At 42.7% G+C, this 21,146-nt stretch overlaps 1 protein-coding gene across 1 annotated transcript in view; it reads left to right on the forward strand.

The window, feature by feature from the left end:
* Window positions 1-20,469, forward strand: part of LOC115479887 (mediator of RNA polymerase II transcription subunit 13-like) — a 130,286-nt gene extending 109,817 nt beyond the window's left edge. The window contains 4 exon segments of the mRNA XM_030218194.1: window positions 10,961-11,115; window positions 15,986-16,147; window positions 17,500-17,612; window positions 18,071-20,469. Of these exon segments, the coding sequence (XP_030074054.1) occupies window positions 10,961-11,115; window positions 15,986-16,147; window positions 17,500-17,612; window positions 18,071-18,203 (563 nt within the window). The 3' untranslated portion in view covers window positions 18,204-20,469.
* The last annotated feature ends 677 nt before the right edge of the window (window positions 20,470-21,146 follow it).

Genomic DNA, 21,146 nt, shown 5'->3' on the forward strand with positions numbered 1-21,146 from the left:
ATAGGAAGAGAGAGGGGCAAATACAGGAAAAGGGAAACGGGGGGAGTGGGAATGAGTTATGGGGCAATGCTGTACTCAGCCCTCTACTGCATGGTGCCTGCTAGGCCTGGGAAAGCTAATTAGCAGAGATATGTTTTCAATATGGCCTTGAACCTTATGTATGATAATTCAGTATGAAGGGAGCGCATTCCATAGGGTGGGAGAGAGGTTAAAAAAAAAGCGCTATTTGTTGTGTGCAACACCTTGTACCAGGTATAGAGAGCTGAGATGCAGACCTGAATGTGTTGGATAAATTGAAGAACACTGCTTACACTTTCCTCCACTTCTTTCCTCCTGTTAAGGGCTCACTACCAACACAGTAGAATAGTGCTGGCCAAGCATTATACAACATAGAAAAATAACTCTTCCTTAATAATCTTACAACCCAGTATTGAAAAGCACTTATCCTACTATATGGATAAGTGCCTTCTCTGTGAATTTTCAGCTGCATTGTTTGGATACTTCTGCTGAAATTTCTTACAGACTGCCCCAGAAAGTGCCAGAATAGAGCAAGAGTAGATCGTGGGTATTTGTCCAACTATCGGGGGAGATTATCAAGCTGCATTAGGGCACTTATCTGCTTTATCTGCCCATTCATAGTTTATTAAAACTAGCTATACCGCCCAAAACAATAAGGAAAAGAACTCGAAGCGGGAGTTATTTTTCTACCCAAAGCATCGGACCACTGAGGTGCACTCCGATGCTTCCAAGCTCTCTTACGGGGACTGGCAAAGAGAAAACTGTTGGCTACACCCAACCTGAATGCCCCCCCCCCCCCCCCCCAATGTGTGAAAACATGTGCGGAAGCCTGCTTCCCCTGAGGTCCTCCCTTCACCGTCCTGAAGGTGCTCCGTTCCTTGCTCTTATATGGAAACATGAAACCTAGCAATAGAACTGCAAGACTACCACTAGGGTCACTGACACCATTTTGGGGCTACTGGGGTTTGCTTCTGCCTTTCCACTAGATTCCAAGGAATATGTAAGGTACGCCTTGAAGGAGAGGCCTTTAGGAGGGTTGGGATGGCCTTCTGGACTTGGAGGGTGGAGCTTTCGGCTGGGGGTTCACACTTTCAGGGGACCCTTCAGGTTGGATGGGGGGTTTGGTTGGGAGGAGCCTTGATTGTGGGGGTCAAGGGGGGAGGGGAGTTGCTGTGGAGACAACAGCCTGGAAGCAGCACTGTTCTTTTCCCATGGGAGTCAGAAACTTGTGGTACTGAGATACACCAGGTTGGCGACTCCTGTGAAAATTCAAGTTTGCCTTTTCTCGCATCTTGATAACTTCCCCCCTATATAGCCAGTGATATTCAGCTGTTATCGACGTAGATAAGGCTTCACATTATAGCGTGTGCTTTCCATAAGCAGAAAAGGCTGCATATCTTTGTTATATGTATAGCTCAGTGGACATTCATATATTCAGCTCCGATCTAAACATGTCAGTGTTTAAAAAACAAGCTGACTACGGGGTTAACATTTTGGAGTAAGAGAAATAAACTGTATTTTCTTGAAGGCTTTCTGATGAATAAGATAGGAAAAGTTAAGACGTTGCCTTTAGCATAGAGCTATTTATTCTAGTCCTCTATTGACACTTTAACCTTTCAACATTTTTCATTCTTTGTTGAATATTGGGTTGCAAAACTGTCTCATTTTATTCAACAAAAAGTATGTTAAGGGGAAGAAGTTATCAGTATGGGTTACTGATGAGACATTTTAATTTACTGTTAATGTCAGTTACTAGTAACTAGATTTCTCTATATTAAATGGGACTTCTGCTGAAATAGAACATATAGAAACATCTTACCTGACAGCCCGTCCACAATATCACTCACAAAGGGATTTTGCTGGCCGTATTATTCCTGGATATTCAAAGCCGCGCCATGTCTGGGCATTGGTATTGAATATCTGGTTTATGCGGAGCTGGCTAATGCATAGCCACTTAAATCAATATTCAGAACTTAACCAGCCATGGGTCCTGCATAAAGATAGGACTGTGTTTTATGCGGTCCCATTTATGCAGTTACCCTGGCCGGTTAAGTACTGAGTATCAGAACTTCCTTTCTGTCCATACCAGACCAGTCCAGACCAATGGATTATATTCATCTACCAGCGGATGGCGACAGAGAACAAAGTAGTTCCAAGTAATTCACCCTTTAAGACTAAAGTGCAGCCTGGAGTGTTCAGTTTTTCTCTGTCTCCTAGCGGATGGTGTAGCTTCTTCCTGGTGCTTCCTGTCAGCTCCTGACCTGGTTTCTCTAAGGTATCGGTTTATGTTGGATGATTTGGCACTTTTTCTAGTCTAGAATTCCTCATTGAGCTATGATGAAACTCGGTGGTCTGGGTCCCTCATCTCCCAGCCAGGTTGATTCCTTTTCTATGAGACAAATGAAGGGAGTGAAATGAGGCTAAAGATTATCATCTTATTCAACCCCATAAGGGTGGCAGTCTGCAGTCCGGCAAGTGTATAATATATTTTCACTTCCTGCATACAAGTTTTATGGTGGCTGAGGTAAGTGGACTTTTATTACGCTTTAGCAGCATTTTTGTCTGGCAAACTAAAGCTGCTACGCTATTTTGAAAGAGAGGAAAACGGTAACAGAATTCAAACATGCGTGGGATAAACATAAAGGAATCCTCCGCAGAAGGAAGGGATCCTCAGAAGCTTAGCCGGTGGTGGGAGGCAGGGCTGGTGGTTGGGAGGTGGGGGTAGTGCTGGGCAGACTTATACGGTCTGTGCCAGAGCCGGTGGTGGGAGGCGGGACTGGTGGTTGGGAGGCGGGGATAGTGCTGGGCAGACTTACATGGTCTGTGCCAGAGCCGGTGGTGGGAGGCGGGGATAGTGCTGGGCAGACTTACACGGTCTGTGCCCTGAAAAGGACAGGTACAAATCAAGGTAAGGTATACACAAAAAATGACACGTGTTGGGCAGACTGGGTGGACCGTGCAGGTCTTTTTCTGCTGTCATCTACTATGTTACTATATTACTATATTGTGACCATCTTCAGTAGTTGTTCTTGGCAGGAATTTCCCTCACGTGCAACCCCGTTTCCAGCTCTGGTGGAGGTGTTCCCTGAGTTTATTTTTTCCTGCAGGTTTAAAATCAAAAGGCGATATATCATTACTGAAACACAACTTCTTTTCCTCCAGCTGGTTTGTTTCAGGGCAGCTGTTTTCCTTTCCCACCAGTGTAGTTTTCAGGTGCATCAGCCACCCTTTATTCTTCTGGTGAGCGGCCTATCTGTTCCTGAGCTGCGATAGGAGTGGAATGGAAAATTCTGCCAAGACTTTTCATAATTTCAGTCTCTGCTGTGTTTTGTCTGGGGCTTATTCTCCGGAATTAGGCTTCTGGTCACCAGAGTCTCTGTTGGGACCTCGGTTCTTGTTGTAGCCTGGAAATGAGTTTTCTTTAAGGTCTTCTTTAACACCGATTCCCTTCTTAAGCCAGTTCTCTTGCTACTGTGTTTTATGCATGCTGCATTAAGTACAAAGACTAGGGGACAGTCAATGAAATTACATGGAAATACTTTTAAAACAAAGAATAGTTAAGCTCTGGGACTCGCTGGTTAATGTATCTGGGTTTATAAAAGGTTGCTGGAGGAAAAGTCCATAGATCGCTGGGTTTGGTAGCATGGAATTTCTGTTGTTTGGGTTTCTGCCAGGTGCTTGTGACCTGGATTGGTCACTGCTGGAAGTAGGATAACTAGGCTAGATGGACCTTTGGTCTGACCCAGTATGGTTATTCATATGTACTTCTCTCTCTTGCCTTTATGGACCACTGATTTGCCTGCCTTTGGATTGCCAGAGGTCTCATGCACCTTCTTGATGTCACATGAAGCTGTCATGATTCAGATCAGAGAGTGGCCTAATGGTTAGTGCAATGGCCTGACAACTTGGGGAACTGGGTCAATTCCCACCGCAAACTAAACTAAAACAGTACTTTTATATCGCGCATCCTTATTGGTTCTGTGCGGTTTACAAAGAAGAGAAACCAGGCATACCTGGGAAGTAACAATCCAAAAATGGAGCAGTAGATTAAAAAGAAAATGTCTACATAAAACGTCACCTTTTTTTTTTACTTCAAAATGTCTCAAAAAGACACGTTTTAAGTGTTTTTCTGAGTTGCAAAAAATTATTAAAAGATCTAAGAATTACCAGAAGTTCATTCCATAACTTTGTTCCTATAAAAACAAATGAGAACTGGAAAAGTTTCTTATATCTAACAAATTTGGTAGACTGGAAATGTAGAAGTAAAGTACTCTGTAGTAGCATAGTATTTCCTCGACTGGGAAGAGTGAATAATGACAGCATATATTTTGGGGCAAGAACATGCAGTGTTTTGAAAATGATTGTATAAGCCTTGAAGTCTACTCTAGCTTGAACAGGAAGCCAGTAGACTTTAACCAACAAGGGAGTAACCCTCTAAAATATTTTGGCAGAATAGATTAAGCTTATTGCCATATTTTGTACACTTTGGAACTTCTTCAAAATTAATTGTGTACTTCTAATGAAGAGCACGTCACAGTAATCTAACAGATACAAGGCCTGATCAACTTAAATTGTAAAGGTTCAAAGCAGTGTGTAATCTTTCTTAACCTTCTCTGGGCAAGTCACTTAACCCTCCATTGCTCCAGGTACACAATAAGTGCCTGTATATAATATGTAAACCACTTTGATTGTAACCACATCCCCTTTCTCTTTCCCTATGGCTACACCTACTGCAACCACTTCTATAACACCTCTAGGGCATTGGCTTAAGCAGTTGCTTATATAGCTCCAGCTCATACAGTCACTGACTTAGTTCCAGCTACATTCCGTCACTCTGTGGTACCTCAGTCTATGGCTACCTGTGTCTTCTGATGCAGATCCTGATTTTGTAACTGTGACTGTTCTATCGTAGTTCTCCCAGGGCAACTGGAAACTCTGGTGTATTGTTTCTTGGTAGACTTTGTCTTATACGTTGACTCACTTCCTCTAGTCACCCGTTTAGTGGCTTCACAGGTCTGCTATATGACTCAGACTTCATTGATTTCGTGTTTCTACGGTTGACTGTTTCCAGGATGCCTTCTGTACCTCATAAACATAAGTATTCCCTGTTTCATGTCTTCAGAGTCCACAAATGGGCAAATGTCAGTCAATCCTGAACCTCATGAGATAGTTATCTCTTATATATCAAGGTTTTATTAGCCATCTCTCTCCTCTTCAATCTGTTCAAAATTCTGCTGCACGACTAATATTCCGCCAATGTCACTATGCTCATATTAGCCCTCTCCTCAAATCACTTCACTGGCTCCCTATCCATTTCCGCATACAGTTCAAATTCCTTTTATTGACTTATAAGTGCATTCACTCTGCAGCTCCTCAGTATCTCTCCACTCTCATCTCTCCCTACATTCCTCCCCGGGAACTCCATTCACTGGGTAAATCTCTCTTATCTGCACCCTTCTCCTCCACCGCTAACTCCAGACTCCGTTCCTTTTATCTTGCTGCACCATATGCTGTCAAGCTCCATCCCTGGCTGCCTTCAAATCCGGGCTAAAGGCGTACCTGTTTGATGCTTTTAATTCCTAACTTGTCACCTGCTCGTAACCTTTATCTTGTCTTCCTCTCTTCAGTAGTCCCTTTTCCCATATGTCCTATCTGTCTGTCCTACCCTTTCCCTTATTTGTCCTGTCTGTCTGTCTTGATTTAGATTGTAAGCTCTTTAGAGCAGGGACTGTCTTTTCTTCATGTTAAATTGTGAAGCGCTGCGTACGACTGGTAGCACTAAAGAAATTATTTATAGTAGTAGTAGTAATAGACTTCCTGAGCCGGTATGTCAAGCTCCATCTCTGGTCGTCTTCAAATCTAAGCTAAAAGCCCACCATTGTGATGCTGCTTTTAACTCCTAACCCTTATTCACGTGTTCAGAACCCTTATTTTATCATCCTCACTTTAATATTCCCTTATCTCTTACTTGTCCTGTTTGTCTGTTCTAATTAGATTGTATGCTCTGTCGAGCAGGGACTGTCTCTTCATGTTAAAGTGTACAGCGCTGCGTACGTCAAGTAGCGCTATAGAAATGATAAGTAGTAGTAAGTATAGTGCTTTCTTAAGGATTTCCTCACTTTCTGCTTGTGTGCATTTGGAAGGCTTTACACATACATGAGGCCTTTCAAACTTTTAGCTAGTTCGCTCATGTCTTCCTGTGTGTTCGTTCTTTGCTTAATTTATTTCTCTAGATTTTTGGTTCCACTCTGCTGGGGACACTGCTTTGCTATATCCCATAGGTCTGCACTGGTCTGGTATGGATGCAAAGTAAAGTAAAATTATGTCTTACCTGATAATTTTCTTTCCTTTAGTCCTACCAGACCAGTCCAGAAACCCTTTCGGTTTTGTTTCCTATATATTTTTGTGTTTTTGCAGATATCATTTCTTCAGCTTTACATCTCCTTACCTTCGGTGTTCCACATCTATTGACTCAGTGAAATATTTGTATGTCAGTTGACTATAAGCCTCACTACAGGTTACAGCTAATGCCATATGATCTCATTGGCTGTTGAGTTTTCAGAGTTCTTTGCTACAGATGTATTGAGCACCATTGTTTTGCTATTCAAAATACTGAACATTCCGGGCTGCATGATACTCTTAAGGAATGAATTACTTGGAGCTACTTTGTTCTCTGTCTCCTTCCACTGGTAGAGGGATATAACCTTTTGGTCTGGTCTGGTCTGGTAGGACTAAAGGAAAGAAAATTATCAGGTAAGACATAATTTTTCCTTAACTGGTCAAGGGCTGACTCAGCTCCCAGAATGCCCCCAAAATAGGCAACTAACTGTTAATTTTCAGTGGCGATAACCATTAAGTGCCACCGAAAGTTAGCAGATAATTAGCCCCGAACAAGTGATTTAACCGGTCAGCGGCCATTTCTGGCTAGTTAAATCCTTTTGAATATGGACAAGAAAGATGTTAGAGCCGGGCCAAGGTCCAATCCCTTTGGTACACCACTGGTAGCATCCTTTTCCTCTGAATGAGCTACATTTACCACCACCCTCTGTCTTCCTCCACTAAACCAGTTTCTAACCCAGTTAGTGACTTTTTGGTCTAGACCAAAGACACTCAGTTTATTTATCAGTCACCTATGTGGAACCATGTCAAAGGCTTTAGTGAAATCTAAGTCCATCACATCTAGCGCTCCCCTTAAATCCAACTGTTTGGTCACCCAATCAAAGAAGTTAATCAGATTAGTCTGACAAGACCTCCCTGTAGTAAAACCATGAGAAAGATTAACTTCTTTGACTGGGTGACCAAACATAGGTGAAGAAGGTAGTAAAACTGCACGTCTTTACCGTATCCCACATCGATATCTACGCCCCTAAGTCAAGTTTTTATTTATGTATTTGGATTTAGTTCACACCTTTTTCAGTAGCGCTCAAGACGAGTAACATTTAGGTACATTAGATGTTTCCCTGTCCCTAACAGGCTCACAATCTAAGTTTATCCCTGGGTCAATGGAGGGTTAAGTGACTTGCCCAAGATCACAAAGAGCTGCAGTGGGATTTGATCCCTGGCTTCCCTGGTTGTCAGCATAGTGTTCTAACCACTAGGCTTCTCCAGTAAATGATACAACAGTGTTTGAGTTTGCTGCACGAAGATATCATCTTTCTAAATGGCAATATCGGCTTTGATGCGGTGCTACAATCACACAGGCCTTCTGGAGGGGGTTTGGAAAGCAGTGTGGAATGCTTCTACAGCTACACCACCTGTCTCCTGCCCCTTTTAATATGAAGAGAGTTTTTGTATACATGGTACAAATCTGTAATTAGCAGTAACCTAGCTCTTAGTATTTCTTGTGCTAATTAGAATCATGCCCACACACCAGCCCTTTACTCAAATGGTGTTAAATTTAATTTTCCTAACCTCATTACCTGTTTAATAATTAACCCACCTCCTAAGTTATTAACCACCTCGTTTGTTCCTTCAGAGGCCTAGCAGAGCATAAAATTGTGTTTTTAAATGAAGGGGAGATGAGAGACGTAAGGGATGTGGATTTAGCCTTTTTTTTTTTTTTTCAGTTGTAGCTCAAGGCAAGTTACATTTACTGTAGGTGTTTCCCTGTCCCTGAGGTGCTTGCAGTCTTTTACCTAAGCCAGTGGAAGGTTAAGTGACTTGCCCAACATTACCAGGCGTGTCAGTGGGATTTGTATCCCTGCTTCCTTGGTTCTCAGTCTGCTGCTCTTAACATGTAGGTGGCCTAGTCCTCAGTACAGCTAATCCATTAGGTTAATCACTGCTTTTCCTTCAACAAAAGAATGTAAGCATCATTTTATTTCAGAAGAGGGAATGAACAGAGAGGATCTTACTGATGAATTTGTACCATTTTTCCAGTGCCTGTGTCTGTTCTGAGGCTGGACAGCAATGAATACAAAAGAACATCACTCTTAGTTTAGGTCCTTCCTTATATCTAATAATTGCCTTAGTTCCATGATTTCAAACAACAAAATGTTGCACAGGAATCTATGAAGCTTTATCACTAGCCTTCAAAATACTTGGAGGGCAAAGACCAGTCAAATGATGTCATCATAAAGAGAAGGCCTATTTTCCAGTTAATCCCAGATGAGTGAATGTGACTAAAAGATTTGGAGAAGCAGAATGTAGGAGACAGTTTGTTCCACTAGCTGATTACTTCACAATGGAGCCGATATAGAAAGCCATGGAGTAGAGGCACATACTGACGGCTGATCGTGCGGCTTCTACTGTAGTGATGGAAGTGAACTAATGAGATGCAAAAGTTTAGTGAGGCTAATGTTTATGTGCAGAATAGAGACTTGCACGGGAACGGGGTTTGCGGGGAAACCCGCGGGGACGGAAGCAGTTCTGCGGGGATCCCGTGGGGACGGAAGCAGTTCCTGTGGGGTTCCCGTGGGGACAGAAGCAGTTCCTGTGGGGTTCCCGTGGGGATGGAAGCAGTTCCTGTGGGGTTCTTGTGGAAGCGTATGCTGCACTTGCGCCAGCCTCTCACCTACCGAGTACCAAGTTCTTTGAGTGCTGTCTCCTCCTCCTCGCTTTAACAGCACAGATGTGGAAAGCCTCCATTAAGGAGGTGGCAGAGATACAAATGGTGGCAAAATTCAAAAAGGCATGGGATGAACACAGAGGATCGCTAATTACAAAACGGAAGTTATAAAAAACCTAAACTTAAATGGATGCATGTGTGTGGATGTGTTACATAACACTTACATGGTGACTCTGGCTGTGATGAACTAGGGCCGATACTGGGAGACCTGTTAGGTCTGTGTCTCATCTATGACAATCTGGTTTTGGATGGGCTGGAAAGAGTTTAGACAGCAACTTTAGTGGCTGGAACATGAGGACAGTTCTGGACAGACTTTTACGGTCTGTGTCCCGCAAATGAGAAGATGAATAGACTGGAGTAGGCTTTGAGGGCAACTCCAGCAGTTGGAACATAAGGATAGGGCCAGGCAGACTTCTATGGTCTGTGTCCCAGAAACGCCACAGAAAGACCATAATCAAGTATATAATATCACATTCATTGTTGATTTAATCATGAATTGATAATGATTGTGACTATTGGGCAGACTGGATGGACCAATCCGGTTTTTATCTGCTGTCATTTACTATTACTATTAATCCTCTCTGCTTCCAGGCTGATGCGCAGACCTCAGCTCTGACATAGGCACGAGCATCAGACCTACTGACATACTGGCGCGTGCATGTTGTGATCTCTTAGCACACAGTGCCAGTGAATCAGAGAAGTCTTATATGTGCGCACCAGAGTGTTCCAACTTCCGTTCCTTCCTTGCCTGCAGTGCTGCGGCTCAAACCCAGAGACTGAGAGAGCTGACAGGAATTTTTTTTAATGTACCATTAAATTCTTGTGGGTGAGGACAGATTAAATTCTTGCAGGGACGGGTAAGATTCCCCGTGGGGACGGGCGAGGACGGGTTAGATTTCCTACGGGGACGGGTGAGGACGGGTTGGATTCCAGTGGGGACGGGTTGGATTTCTGTCCCCGTGCAACTCTCTAGTGCAGAACAACATTAGACTTATGTACAGATGTGTCCTGGTACTTTCAGTTTCTTCAGACAAGCAAACAAAGCTGTTGTCTTTTAAAGTTGCAGGTACTTGATGTGGTCACAGAAAAAAAGATAAAACTGGCATTAAAACCTCTTGAATTACCCTTCTACACTGCCTTGGAACTGACAGTGAATTTTTCAAGTTGTGTGCCTGTTAAAATCCTCTGTTTACTTCTGTGCATTGAAGAGGAATACCTGATGGCCTCATTCCCATTCATTTTAATATACTGCGTGCCCATGTGTACCCCCATCTTGTGTATATACCTCACAATATTATTATTATTAGCATTTGTATAGCGCTACCAGACGCACGCAGCGCTGAACACCTGACACAGACAGTCCCTGCTCAAAAGAGCTTACAATCTAAATAATACAGACAGACAAGACAGTTACGGATGCGGGAATAACCACATGCTTCTGCTCACGCTAACTTTCTGCATCAGCTGCAGTGTTTCTAGAGTGGTTTGATAAATCTCAAGTGATCTTTCATTAATGGGCAGCATTTATTTCCTTCTTTAAGAGTCTAGACAAGGTAGGATGTCCGGCTTTATTATTTTCATCTTTAAAATAAGATTTTAAAACAGCGTTAGGGATGTGGCAGGAGTGAGTGAGAAAGCTAGAGAAAGGGATCCCATTGGCTCAGCTGGGAGAGCTGCATCTAGCTTCGTTATAGAGTCCCCTAGCTAGAGTCAGAATGATGCAGGTCCAATTTCAAGGGCGTCTTTTGGAGAATGAACTGTGACGTTGCAGAATTTACAGTATTTGACGAACTTTCTTGTGGGGGAGTTGTCAGAAAATATTTTATGGACAATAATTGGGTGATTTTTGACACACTTTTTCACTTTCCTTTTCAGATGACATGTTTGACCTTCCTTTTCCGGATGACATGGATAATGACATTGGAATTTTAATCACTGGGAATCTTCATTCTTCTCCAAATTCGTCTCCTGTTCCTTCCCCGGGTTCTCCATCTGGCATCGGGGTGGGATCCCACTTCCAGCATAGCAGGGTAAGGAGCACTTAAGAGTTGGCATTGCTTTGAGGCCGTATGTCTGGGTAACTGTCTCAGCATGCTTAGAACAACGACATCAAGCAAAAGAAATTTTGAAATGGGCACTTCTCTGTAATATACAGTTAATAATTGTACCCTGGTCCAATAGCATGTAAAAAAAAAACCATAACAAATAAAGGTAAAACCCAGTGTTTTAATGATTAGGTTCTAAATGTATATATTGAAATTAAATTATCTTTTTGATAATTTGGTATATGGATTTATTTTTAATTTGTTATGGTTTTTGTATCTTGTTTGGTTTTTATACTTGTTACTGGACCAGCATAAGAACTTTCCAAAGATGAATTTGTGATTCATAACAATGTGCTTTGAGAAAGCACTGAGTATGTGAGAGTGTCACCCAGGAGGTACTTAGCTTATATCAGCAGTCTTCCCTCCAGAGGACTTGGAATAACTTCTTAGAGTAAGGCTGTCTTGCTCTGATTTTTATATTTTGTGTAGGTTTATTTTAATTTTTTTTACTAGAAAGCATCCATTGCTCTTATAGCTTTTCCATCAGTGATTTTATTAAGCTCACTATAAACAGCCAGCATACCTAGTAAAGGCTTGATTGAAAACATCTACAGCAGACCAATTAAGCTAGAGGAGCCTGGAGACCTGCCCTTGCCCCCTTTCTGGGGCGAACGTGTCTGTGTAATTCAGATTAACCATTAACATAGGCTCTGATAATTGAGGTGTAATTTTTGTTGTTAAAAAAGCAGTAGCGTGTGATCATTACGTCCCAGGTCATGGAAGGTCAAATCACATTTCATGTAAGAATGTAATTGATTGTTATGCCTAGCTAGGCTGTTCTCTTAGTTCTTTTCGGGTGTGAGGAAAGGAGAGGTGAAAAGGGAGACTTGAAACAGGGTTGCCCACAGCCAGGTGAGTCTCGCCAGTAATACCTCTCTATATGGGCCATTAAACTTTCTTTGATGTCCATTTATGGTTTCTTGAGAAGGAGATGGGAGAGGTGCTCAGAAAGAATTCAGGCTGAACTGAATGTAGCAATCAGAATTTCTAGCTTCTTCTGGGGAAGTGGAGAAGAGCAGGTCATGTAAGCATTTCTAGATCCCCAGGTCACTGAAACTGAACTCGGAAGAGATTGTTATGATAAAACTATCAGATTTAAGGGTTAGGACAGCACTCATAAAATTACAATGTTCACAGAAATGTAGTAGATGATGGCACAGTCTGCCTAACAGTCACATTATACGGTCTGTGCCCTGAAGAGCACAGGTACAAATCAAAATAGGGTATTCACAAAAAGTAGCACATATGAGTTATCTTGTTGGGCAGACTGGATGGACCATGCAGGGTCTTTTTCTGCCGTCATCTACTATGTTATATGTTATGTATATTCATTATCAATTTGAGATTAAACCAACAATTCAATAATGTTATTAAGTAACAGCATTTTACTCGCTAAATTCAACTTTAAGATGTCCTCCCTTCCCACACAGCACCTGCACTCATAGCATATGATATACTACTACTACTACTACTTAACATTTCTAGAGCGCTACTAGAGTTACGCAGCGCTGTACAATTTAACAAAGAGAGACAGTCCCTGCTCAAAGAGCTTACAATCTAATAGATAAGAGTGGGCCAAGTATAGGACAGTCGAGCCATTGTGACATCACTGATGAGGTTGGCTCTTAGGCATTGGTGGACTGAGGCATTATGACATCACAATCTCAGCTCTGGTTAAATCACTGCTATATGTAATATTACTACTACTACTTAACATTTCTAGAGCGCTACTAGGGTTACGCAGCGCTGTACAATTTAACAAAGAGAGACAGTCCCTGCTCAAAGAGCTTACAATCTAATAGACAAGTGAACGGTCGGTCCGATAGGGGCAGTCAAATTGGGGCAGTCTGGATTCACCGAACGGTAAGGGTTAGGTGCCGAACGCAGCATTGAAGAGGTGGGCTTTAAGCAAAGACTTGAAGACGGGCAGGGAGGGGACTTGGCGTAAGGGCTCAGGAAGGTTGTTCCAAGCATAGGGTGAGGCGAGGCAGAATGAGCGGAGCCTGGAGTTGGCGGTGGTGGAGAAGGGTACTGAGAGGAGGGATTTATCCTGTGAACGGAGGTTACGGGCGGGAACGTAAGGGGAGATGAGGGTAGAAAGGTAGTGAGGGGCAGCAGACTGAGTGCATTTGTAGGTAAGAAGGAGAAGCTTGAATTGAATATAAAAATACTTGATCTTGATTTGTTTCTGTCATTTTAGGGCCTTATAAGTTCTGGCTATCGTTGAACAGTTTGTCTCTTTTTGTACTTGAATAAGTCAATTTTGAACAAATTTTTAACCAAATTTCTTGCACTTATATGGGTTATTCCTCAAATATTTGTTTTTTTTAATTTCTGGGAAATTTGGATTAAAAATCTTATTCTTTGCATACTTTTTGTTTCATTATAAATAGCTGTAGAAAGGCTACCAATAATTAATGTTAATAAACGTAGTGATATAGTATAGAAACCAGCAAGAATCCTACCACTGCAAGCACATATAGTGATTCATATCACCGAGTTAAAGAAATTGATAGGAAGCCAAGCCCAGCAGGCCTGTTTCAGTCTGCTCTTCTCCTACCTATCACAGTACAGAAGAGACTACGTGGTTTCCAGTGGCTAAGGATTTTCTGCATTCATCCCATATCACCTTCTAACATTACTTTTGCCCTCATGACTTGGCCGTCCCCTGGATCATTGTGTGCTGCGTTTTGTGTATGCAGGATGTGGAGTGGAAGAGTAGATTGGAAGCCACTCAGATTTTCTGCATATTGGGCGGGATAGTAAGTTCCTAATAAACTTAGAAACTAATGGTTAATGCAGTGGCCTGAGAACCTGGGGAACTGGACTTGATTTCCACTGCAGCTCCTTCTGACTCTGGGCAGATCACTAAGGGGTCCTTTTTTACTAATCCACGGTAAAAGCAGCCTGCGGTAGTGTAGGCGCGTGTTTTGGGTCCTCGCCAGGCCACTCTTTACTGCGTATGCAAAAAAGGGCATGTGGTAAAAGAGAAACCAGCATGCACCTAAAACTGGCCTGAGCCCTTAACGCCACCCATTTATGTAGTGGTAAGGGCTCATGTGCTACGCATGCGGTGACCAGTCGGCACACGCCAACTGCCGATTACCACTGGAAACACCGTGCGTGGGAGGAAATAAATAAATCAGGCATTACAGGCACTGGCAAATCTGAAATTACCACCGGAGGGAGGGCGCGGGGTACGGAAGTCTCATTTTGGTGTGTGCTGCACGCGTGTAGAGCCTAACCCTCCTTTGTAAAAGGGCTCCTTAACCCTCCATTGCCCCAGGTACAAAATAAATACCTGTATATAACATGTAAACCACTTTGATTTGTAACCACAGAGAGGCGGTGTATCAAATTCCTTTCACTTCCTTTCGACTACTAAATGCTTGTCTGTTATATTTACTTATATTCTCTTAGTACAAGAATTTGTCAACATTAGCAAAGTCATTAACAGTAACAGTAGGACATTAAGATCAAAACTTTCTATGGCTATAAAAGTTATCTCTCTCAGATAACCCAGTAAAACAGTTTATAGGCACATACACCTCTCTGAACCCAAAACCCAGCTCACTGAAAAGAAAAGAAAAGATAGTGGTGCTGTTTAAAGTTCAAACCACAGGCTGCAACAAACTTTCAAGATAGGAGGGCATTAGAGTAGCAGAAAAAAAAACAAATGGGGAGAGCAATGCATATCATACATTTAAAACAAATAGGAGAAAATACTTTTTCACTCAACGCCTAGTAAGGCTATGGAATTTGTTGCCAGATGATATGGTAAAAGCAACGTAGATATCCTAGTGTTACTAAGTTAGACCAAGGAAAAGCCACATGGAAACTGCCTTTTCCATTATGTAGCTTCTCACTATTCCTGAACCTATGGGATAGTTGTGTCCATCAACTAGCAGGTGGAGCTAGAGAACTGAAAGTGCCCTAGTATATTTATATGGGAGAAACAGTTCCAATGACTGCAGTATAATTCACTGATTCACTGTTAACATAGTGATGTAAGAAATTCAAACTCCCTCCCCTTCCCTTCCCTTCTCATCTCATCTCCTGATTACAAATATACAGAAAGCATACACACATATCAATATACAAACACACATAAACTTACACTCAACCACCCAACAACCCATCCCCTCACCCCCACCAGGGCCGCCAAGAGGAGGAGGGGCAGGGTGGACAAAATTGCCCGGGCCTCCAAGGGGGGCCCGGTTCCGGGGTCAGGCCACCGGCACTGCAGTTCCCAGTCTCACCTGCCTGCCTCTTCGGCTCCGGGCCCCTGCATTCGAAGCGGCAGTCACAGATCGCCTCCCTTCGGGCTTTCCCTCCCTGTGTCCTGCCCTTGCGGAAACCAGAAGTTACATCAGACGAGGGCGGGGCACAGGGTGGGAAGGCCAGAAGAGAGGCGATCTGCGACTGCCACTTTGAATGCAGGGGGCCCGGAGCCGTGGAGGCAGGCAGGTGAGACTGCGGACTGCAGGGGGGGGGGGGGGCGGGGAGGCCTTGCCTGGGCCCAGCCTACTCTCTCAGCGGCCCTGACTCCCACACATATGCATCCACACCCACTTGCATGCAGAAGGTTTGGAAAGAATCCCATGAACCATGCTCTGCATGCTTTCCCCACTTGTTCATATGCAGTGCTAATGTGCGTCAGCACTAGAAAGTAGCAACTGTAAAAAGCGGAAGTGGGAGAAGTCAGCTTGGCACTTACTACAAAGCTATGGACTGAGACTCAAGGCAAGGAGTACAAATCCCTATTGACTTCTGTGCTTGTTTTCTGTTCTTTCAGAGCCAGGGTGAACGTCTGCTCTCTCGAGAAGCTCCTGAGGAGTTGAAGCAGCAGCCTCTTGCTCTGGGCTACTATGTTTCCACTGCCAAAGCTGAGAATCTTCCACAGTCGTTTTGGTCATCTTGTCCACAGGCACAAAACCAATGTCCTCTTTTCCTGAAGGTACGTCAATGATTTTGTGCGCCATGGCTACTGGAAAGATGAAGAGAGAACGGTTAATAAGCAAACAGCATGGAAAAGGGTACAATTTTAGTCTGGGTGTCTGAAGGAGCTTCAGGTGCCCCAGATTCATTAGTAAGCAGAACCAAAAAGTTAGTCCAATTTGGTAACTGCATCAGTATTGGTAAATGCATAATATTTATTTTATTTTATTTGGATTTCATTCATGCTTTTTCAGTAAACCTTGCGGGGAAAAGCAAGAGGAATGTGATAGGGAATTTCAAAATGATGTTCCCGTGTATACTTCTGTCCCTTTGCTGTGCAGAGAGCCCAGGGAAATTTTCAAAAGGGACATTTGCATGGTTAACACCTGGTTTACCCTCAAAAATAACCTTTCTGTCCTGATCTGGTCCAGTGACTGAGTGGCAGTATTGTGAGCTACCAGGCAGAGGGGCTTTGCTTTTATACTCAGGTAAGGTTGTGCATTCTCTAAATGGCTCAAGGCTGAGGATGCTTCGAAATTCGGCCACCTAAATTAAGATCTTAATTCTAGGCTCCTATCTTAAGCACATTGTGATAAAAATCAGGGCAAAGCTCTTAACTTTGTTCCTCACCTTAAATTGGCCCGTGTTGTCATCCAGTTTTTAGGCTTCTAAATTTAGGAGTTCAGTGAAAGTTTGAGCATAGATTTAGGGACCAAAGTTGCCAATTTAAGAGCCTGTCTCTCAAAGTTAGAAGCCTATACACTGTGTGGCTACTGGGTTCTAAATGGAGCTGTGGATTGTGTTCCTGGCCAAGAATTGCTGCTGTCATCCTGGATTATAAATTATGGGAAACCCCTGGATAATGCTGCATGAAGGCCTGTGACCCTTGTAGCCCATTGTGGGCTGGTTCTCACAGGTGCAAGAAGGAGCTTTGGGCTCAAAATAATAAGTAATAGCACATTTCTGAAACTAAGCACTAAGAAGTCTTAACTAAGAGCATTATTTTACTATTTGGTTTACATATGTTGGATTATAGTGCTAAGACCCACTGCAGCCTACTCAGGATTGGGTTTTGTTGGGTTGGTGTCCACGATTAAGAAGGACAAGCACTAGGTGGTGGATGTTGACACCACCTCCAAAATCTCCTTTTACTGAGCTGAGGTGCTGCTACTGACTGAGTGGGCCTGACTCCAAAGTTGAGGGGATGACAGACCACAAAGCCCACCCTTAGCTACAACTTGCCCTTGTACAAGTCCATTTTATTGCAGTAAGCTAGAAGCATGAAAGGGAATACATGTGTTTTCTTTTGACTGGATTGAGTGTTATTGGAAAGCTTGGTCTGATATAGTGATACATTTTCTCTTTCCTCAGGCTTCACTACATCACCATATTTCAGTAGCGCAGACTGATGAATTTCTCTCTGTCAGGAACTCCCAACGGGTCCCACACCCTCTCGACTCAAAAACCACATCAGATGTTTTAAGGTAACCATTCAGCATTACGAGTCCTCAGTGCAGCTTTACTGTACTTGAGTAAGGGACGAGCGAACTAGCCTGCAAATTACCTACAGGTCTGGCTCCAACTTTTGCCTGGCTTTCCAAAGCAGGTATGACTGAGAGGGAATCTCTATTTCAGTTAACAAAAGATTCAGGTTTGCCCAGCCTGATGCAGTTAACGGTTTTGCCAAGAGTACCTGCAAGCTGACTGCTACATTCATCTTGCCTGGTATAGAAAGATTTCTTTCAGCTATCAATCTAGTATTCAAATGTAAACCATTCCGATCCCTTGTTTGATGACCTTTATTTTATTTTTCATATATTTAAATGGCTTCGGCTAGGGAAGTATTACCAAATAAACAATTCCTCATTAAAGCTGTGATCTCAGTTGTGAATAATGGTGAGAAGCTCCTGCACTAACGAAACACCTTTACTTTCTTCCTCAGGTTTGTCTTGGAGCATTACAATGCCCTATCCTGGCTTACTTGTAACCCTGCCACACAAGATCGCAATTCCTGCCTCCCCGTCCACTTCATGGTGCTCAGCCAAATGTACAACGCAATCATGAACATTTTATAATGCATCAGCAATTCTTAGTCTGAGAAAGGTGTCCAGTCTCCTGCAGCAGTTGAACTTGCTTTGAGAACACGAAGTAACCCAGAGTTTTTCCAGTGGTATTGCATCTCTTTTAAAGACACTTGAAGGATTCCTGCCGTGATCTCTGTAGATGTGTTCTGCCACAGGTGCTGAGAACACACAGAAGCAATGAGCATCCTTTCAGCAATGTTGTTCCTTCTGAAATAAAAGAACGAATGAGGGTGAAAGAGGCTGATGCATCAGAGGAAACAGATGTCCAAGTCATATGTGGAACCTAGCAGTTACAGGTTTCCAAGCAGCCCTTCAGTCCCTGTGAGTAAGAAAACCCAGCTGAGGAATGGGACATGCACTTATCTGATCAGAAGCAGCAAGAAAGACTTGCATGAAAAGACAAAGCATTACCTTGCTTATGCTAAATCTCCAAACGGCAGATTTTTAAGTTGATCTGATTTTTATTGCGTGACAAGAGATATTATTTATTTTTAATTCAAAACTACCCTTTGGTCTGTGAAAACCCAGCTGCCCTCCATGTTAGGCTTAGATAATATTTCATAGCTTTGGAAGAAGCTGAGAAATCACAACTCAGCAAGATAAGTAGGGTACACTAGGGGTGTCCCTGCACTTTGAGGGAATGGTCCTTCCGTGGCTTGCTAGCAATTGAGTAGTTTTATAGAGAGTACAGTAGGTGCAAAACCTTGACATATATCTAGCCTTGTGAAAACACTGACAGGTTCAACACTATCTTACAGAACAAAAGAAGCTCCAAAGGCCACAATACAGGTAGCTGAGGGATATATATTAATAAGAGACCACAGTCTGCTTTCCAGTGAATTTCGTGCTAGAAAACATTGGGTTTAAAAGTAGAGGACAATTATAGGTAGGCCTCAACTAGCCCCACTGAAAATTCTAAGACCACTTGACCCTACTACTTTTGCCTTGCTATTTATCCTATGGATGCGTCCAAGGTGGATCAATCTGCAGTGTAGAATAGTGTGACATCAAATGGCTTTTGTATTAACACTCATACAAATCTCAAAACATCCTTTCAATGGCAAATCTTTAGGCTGGAGGGAAGGACTAGCCTAATGGCTAGAAAAGTGTCCTGAGAACCAGGAACACCTGCTTCAAATCCCACTGCAGCTACTTGTGATGTTGGGCAAGTCACTTAACCCTCCATCGCCTCAGGTACAAACTTAGATTGTAAGCCCTGAAAAAGGAATCCAAAATCCCTATAATATGCTGTATGACTGCCAAATCATCTTTTGCATTTTCTTGGTAAATTTACCCTTCTCTGCATTGCTTATTGCAAAGAAAAATTGAAATATTTCTCTGCTCATATCCTGATTGTGACTAGGAAACTGAGCATATTGATACAACAATCAAAAACACATAAAATCAACTTTGAGATTTTATTTTCAAATATTGGCTTTTATTAGCAGTGAGACACTTCTCCTGTGTTACATACATTAGACCTACCTCACATAGACACAGAATGGCTAAAATAAGGTCTTAGATAATTAGTCTCATTGTGTGCATATGAAATCCGTATATTAGGTACATTTCCATGCAAGCAGAGGTGACCCTGCATTATACTGTAGTTCAGCAAATCATTCAGCAGTATTTTATCTCCTTTTCAGGGTAACAGGATCCGCAGAGGCTGTCACTTCAACCTGGGTAATGGGAGGGGCTGAAAAGCACCTACAAATGTCACATTTACACGGTAACTGAAAAGCGGTGCAGTATACAGGATCTGATCACATTAATTGGGTGACAGCCATACCACCACAAAATTAAAATGAATGCATATTGCTAACCCAGCCCAGTGATCAGGTAAAAGTGTACGGACCGCAAAGATTTCCCTTGTGTTAGGCGATATAAGAACATGCTGTGCACAGAATAAGGCAGAAAACGTCAGAGAAATCGTGTGATTGTGGGGCTTTCTGATGCTGTTCCACTTAGTCTTTGCATCCCAGCAGACCGTGAGTTTTATTTTAAATGGCAACACATAACATACAGTTTTAAAAAGCTGATAATCGTGAAAATAGTGGCAGTGAGAGGGTCTTGCCTAATTTATAAAATTTGCATGATTAACTGAAATTCAGTCGGGCTTTGTGGTTGGCAGTGATGGGATGCAGGAGCACAGTGTAAAGTCTCTTTTAATTTATGAATAGAAATTACCTGTTAATGTGAAATTGTAGGTGCTTTTTCATATGCTCATTTATATCCTAAGGGTAGCTACAGTTACATAGGGTGAAATTTACCTAGTGAAGTTTTTTTTTTTTAACCTTTCACTGCAGATGGTAACTACCTTTCTAAACGCCCTTTACCAACTAGTTTTTAAAATCTACAGAGACAGTGATAAAATGCAAGCAGTCCACAGCCAGGGCATTATTTCTTAAGAGCAGTAACCTGCAAACTTGTGTATGTTGGGTACTAACCAGGGCTTGCATTTAGAGGGTGGCAACCAAGGGAATTGCTACGGGTCCCCATGCTACAGTGGGCTCAATGCCTGCCTCAAACTGAAAGAAGCATAGCCTGAAAGGGGGGGGGGGGACTTTGGGTCCTCCTCCCTAGTTTCAGCCCTGAGCCCCTACATATGAAACACTGGCCTTGCTGCCTACACATACACAAAAAGTAAAATTGACAGTCACTGTGTTTTGTAATTCTGTATCTGTTTTCCATTGGAAGATTGGGGCAGTTATTCAGTGTTCCATTCCTGGTTTGAATTGGTTCTTGCTCTGGTACCACCTTTGTACCCTTCCTTTAGTAAGCAGCCACTAATGAGTAGCATGTGAGTTGACGATCAAGGAGCAGAAAGCATCATGAGGTTTGAAGAATAATTTTAAGAGGCACCTACTGTCAGATGACAGGTGCTGCAAGGCATTTTGTATTAGGAGGGCAATGTCAAGAGAGTAGCAGCATTTG

Source organism: Microcaecilia unicolor, chromosome 11 (assembly GCF_901765095.1).
Source record: "Microcaecilia unicolor chromosome 11, aMicUni1.1, whole genome shotgun sequence".
Taxonomy (NCBI): Eukaryota; Metazoa; Chordata; class Amphibia; order Gymnophiona; family Siphonopidae; genus Microcaecilia; species Microcaecilia unicolor.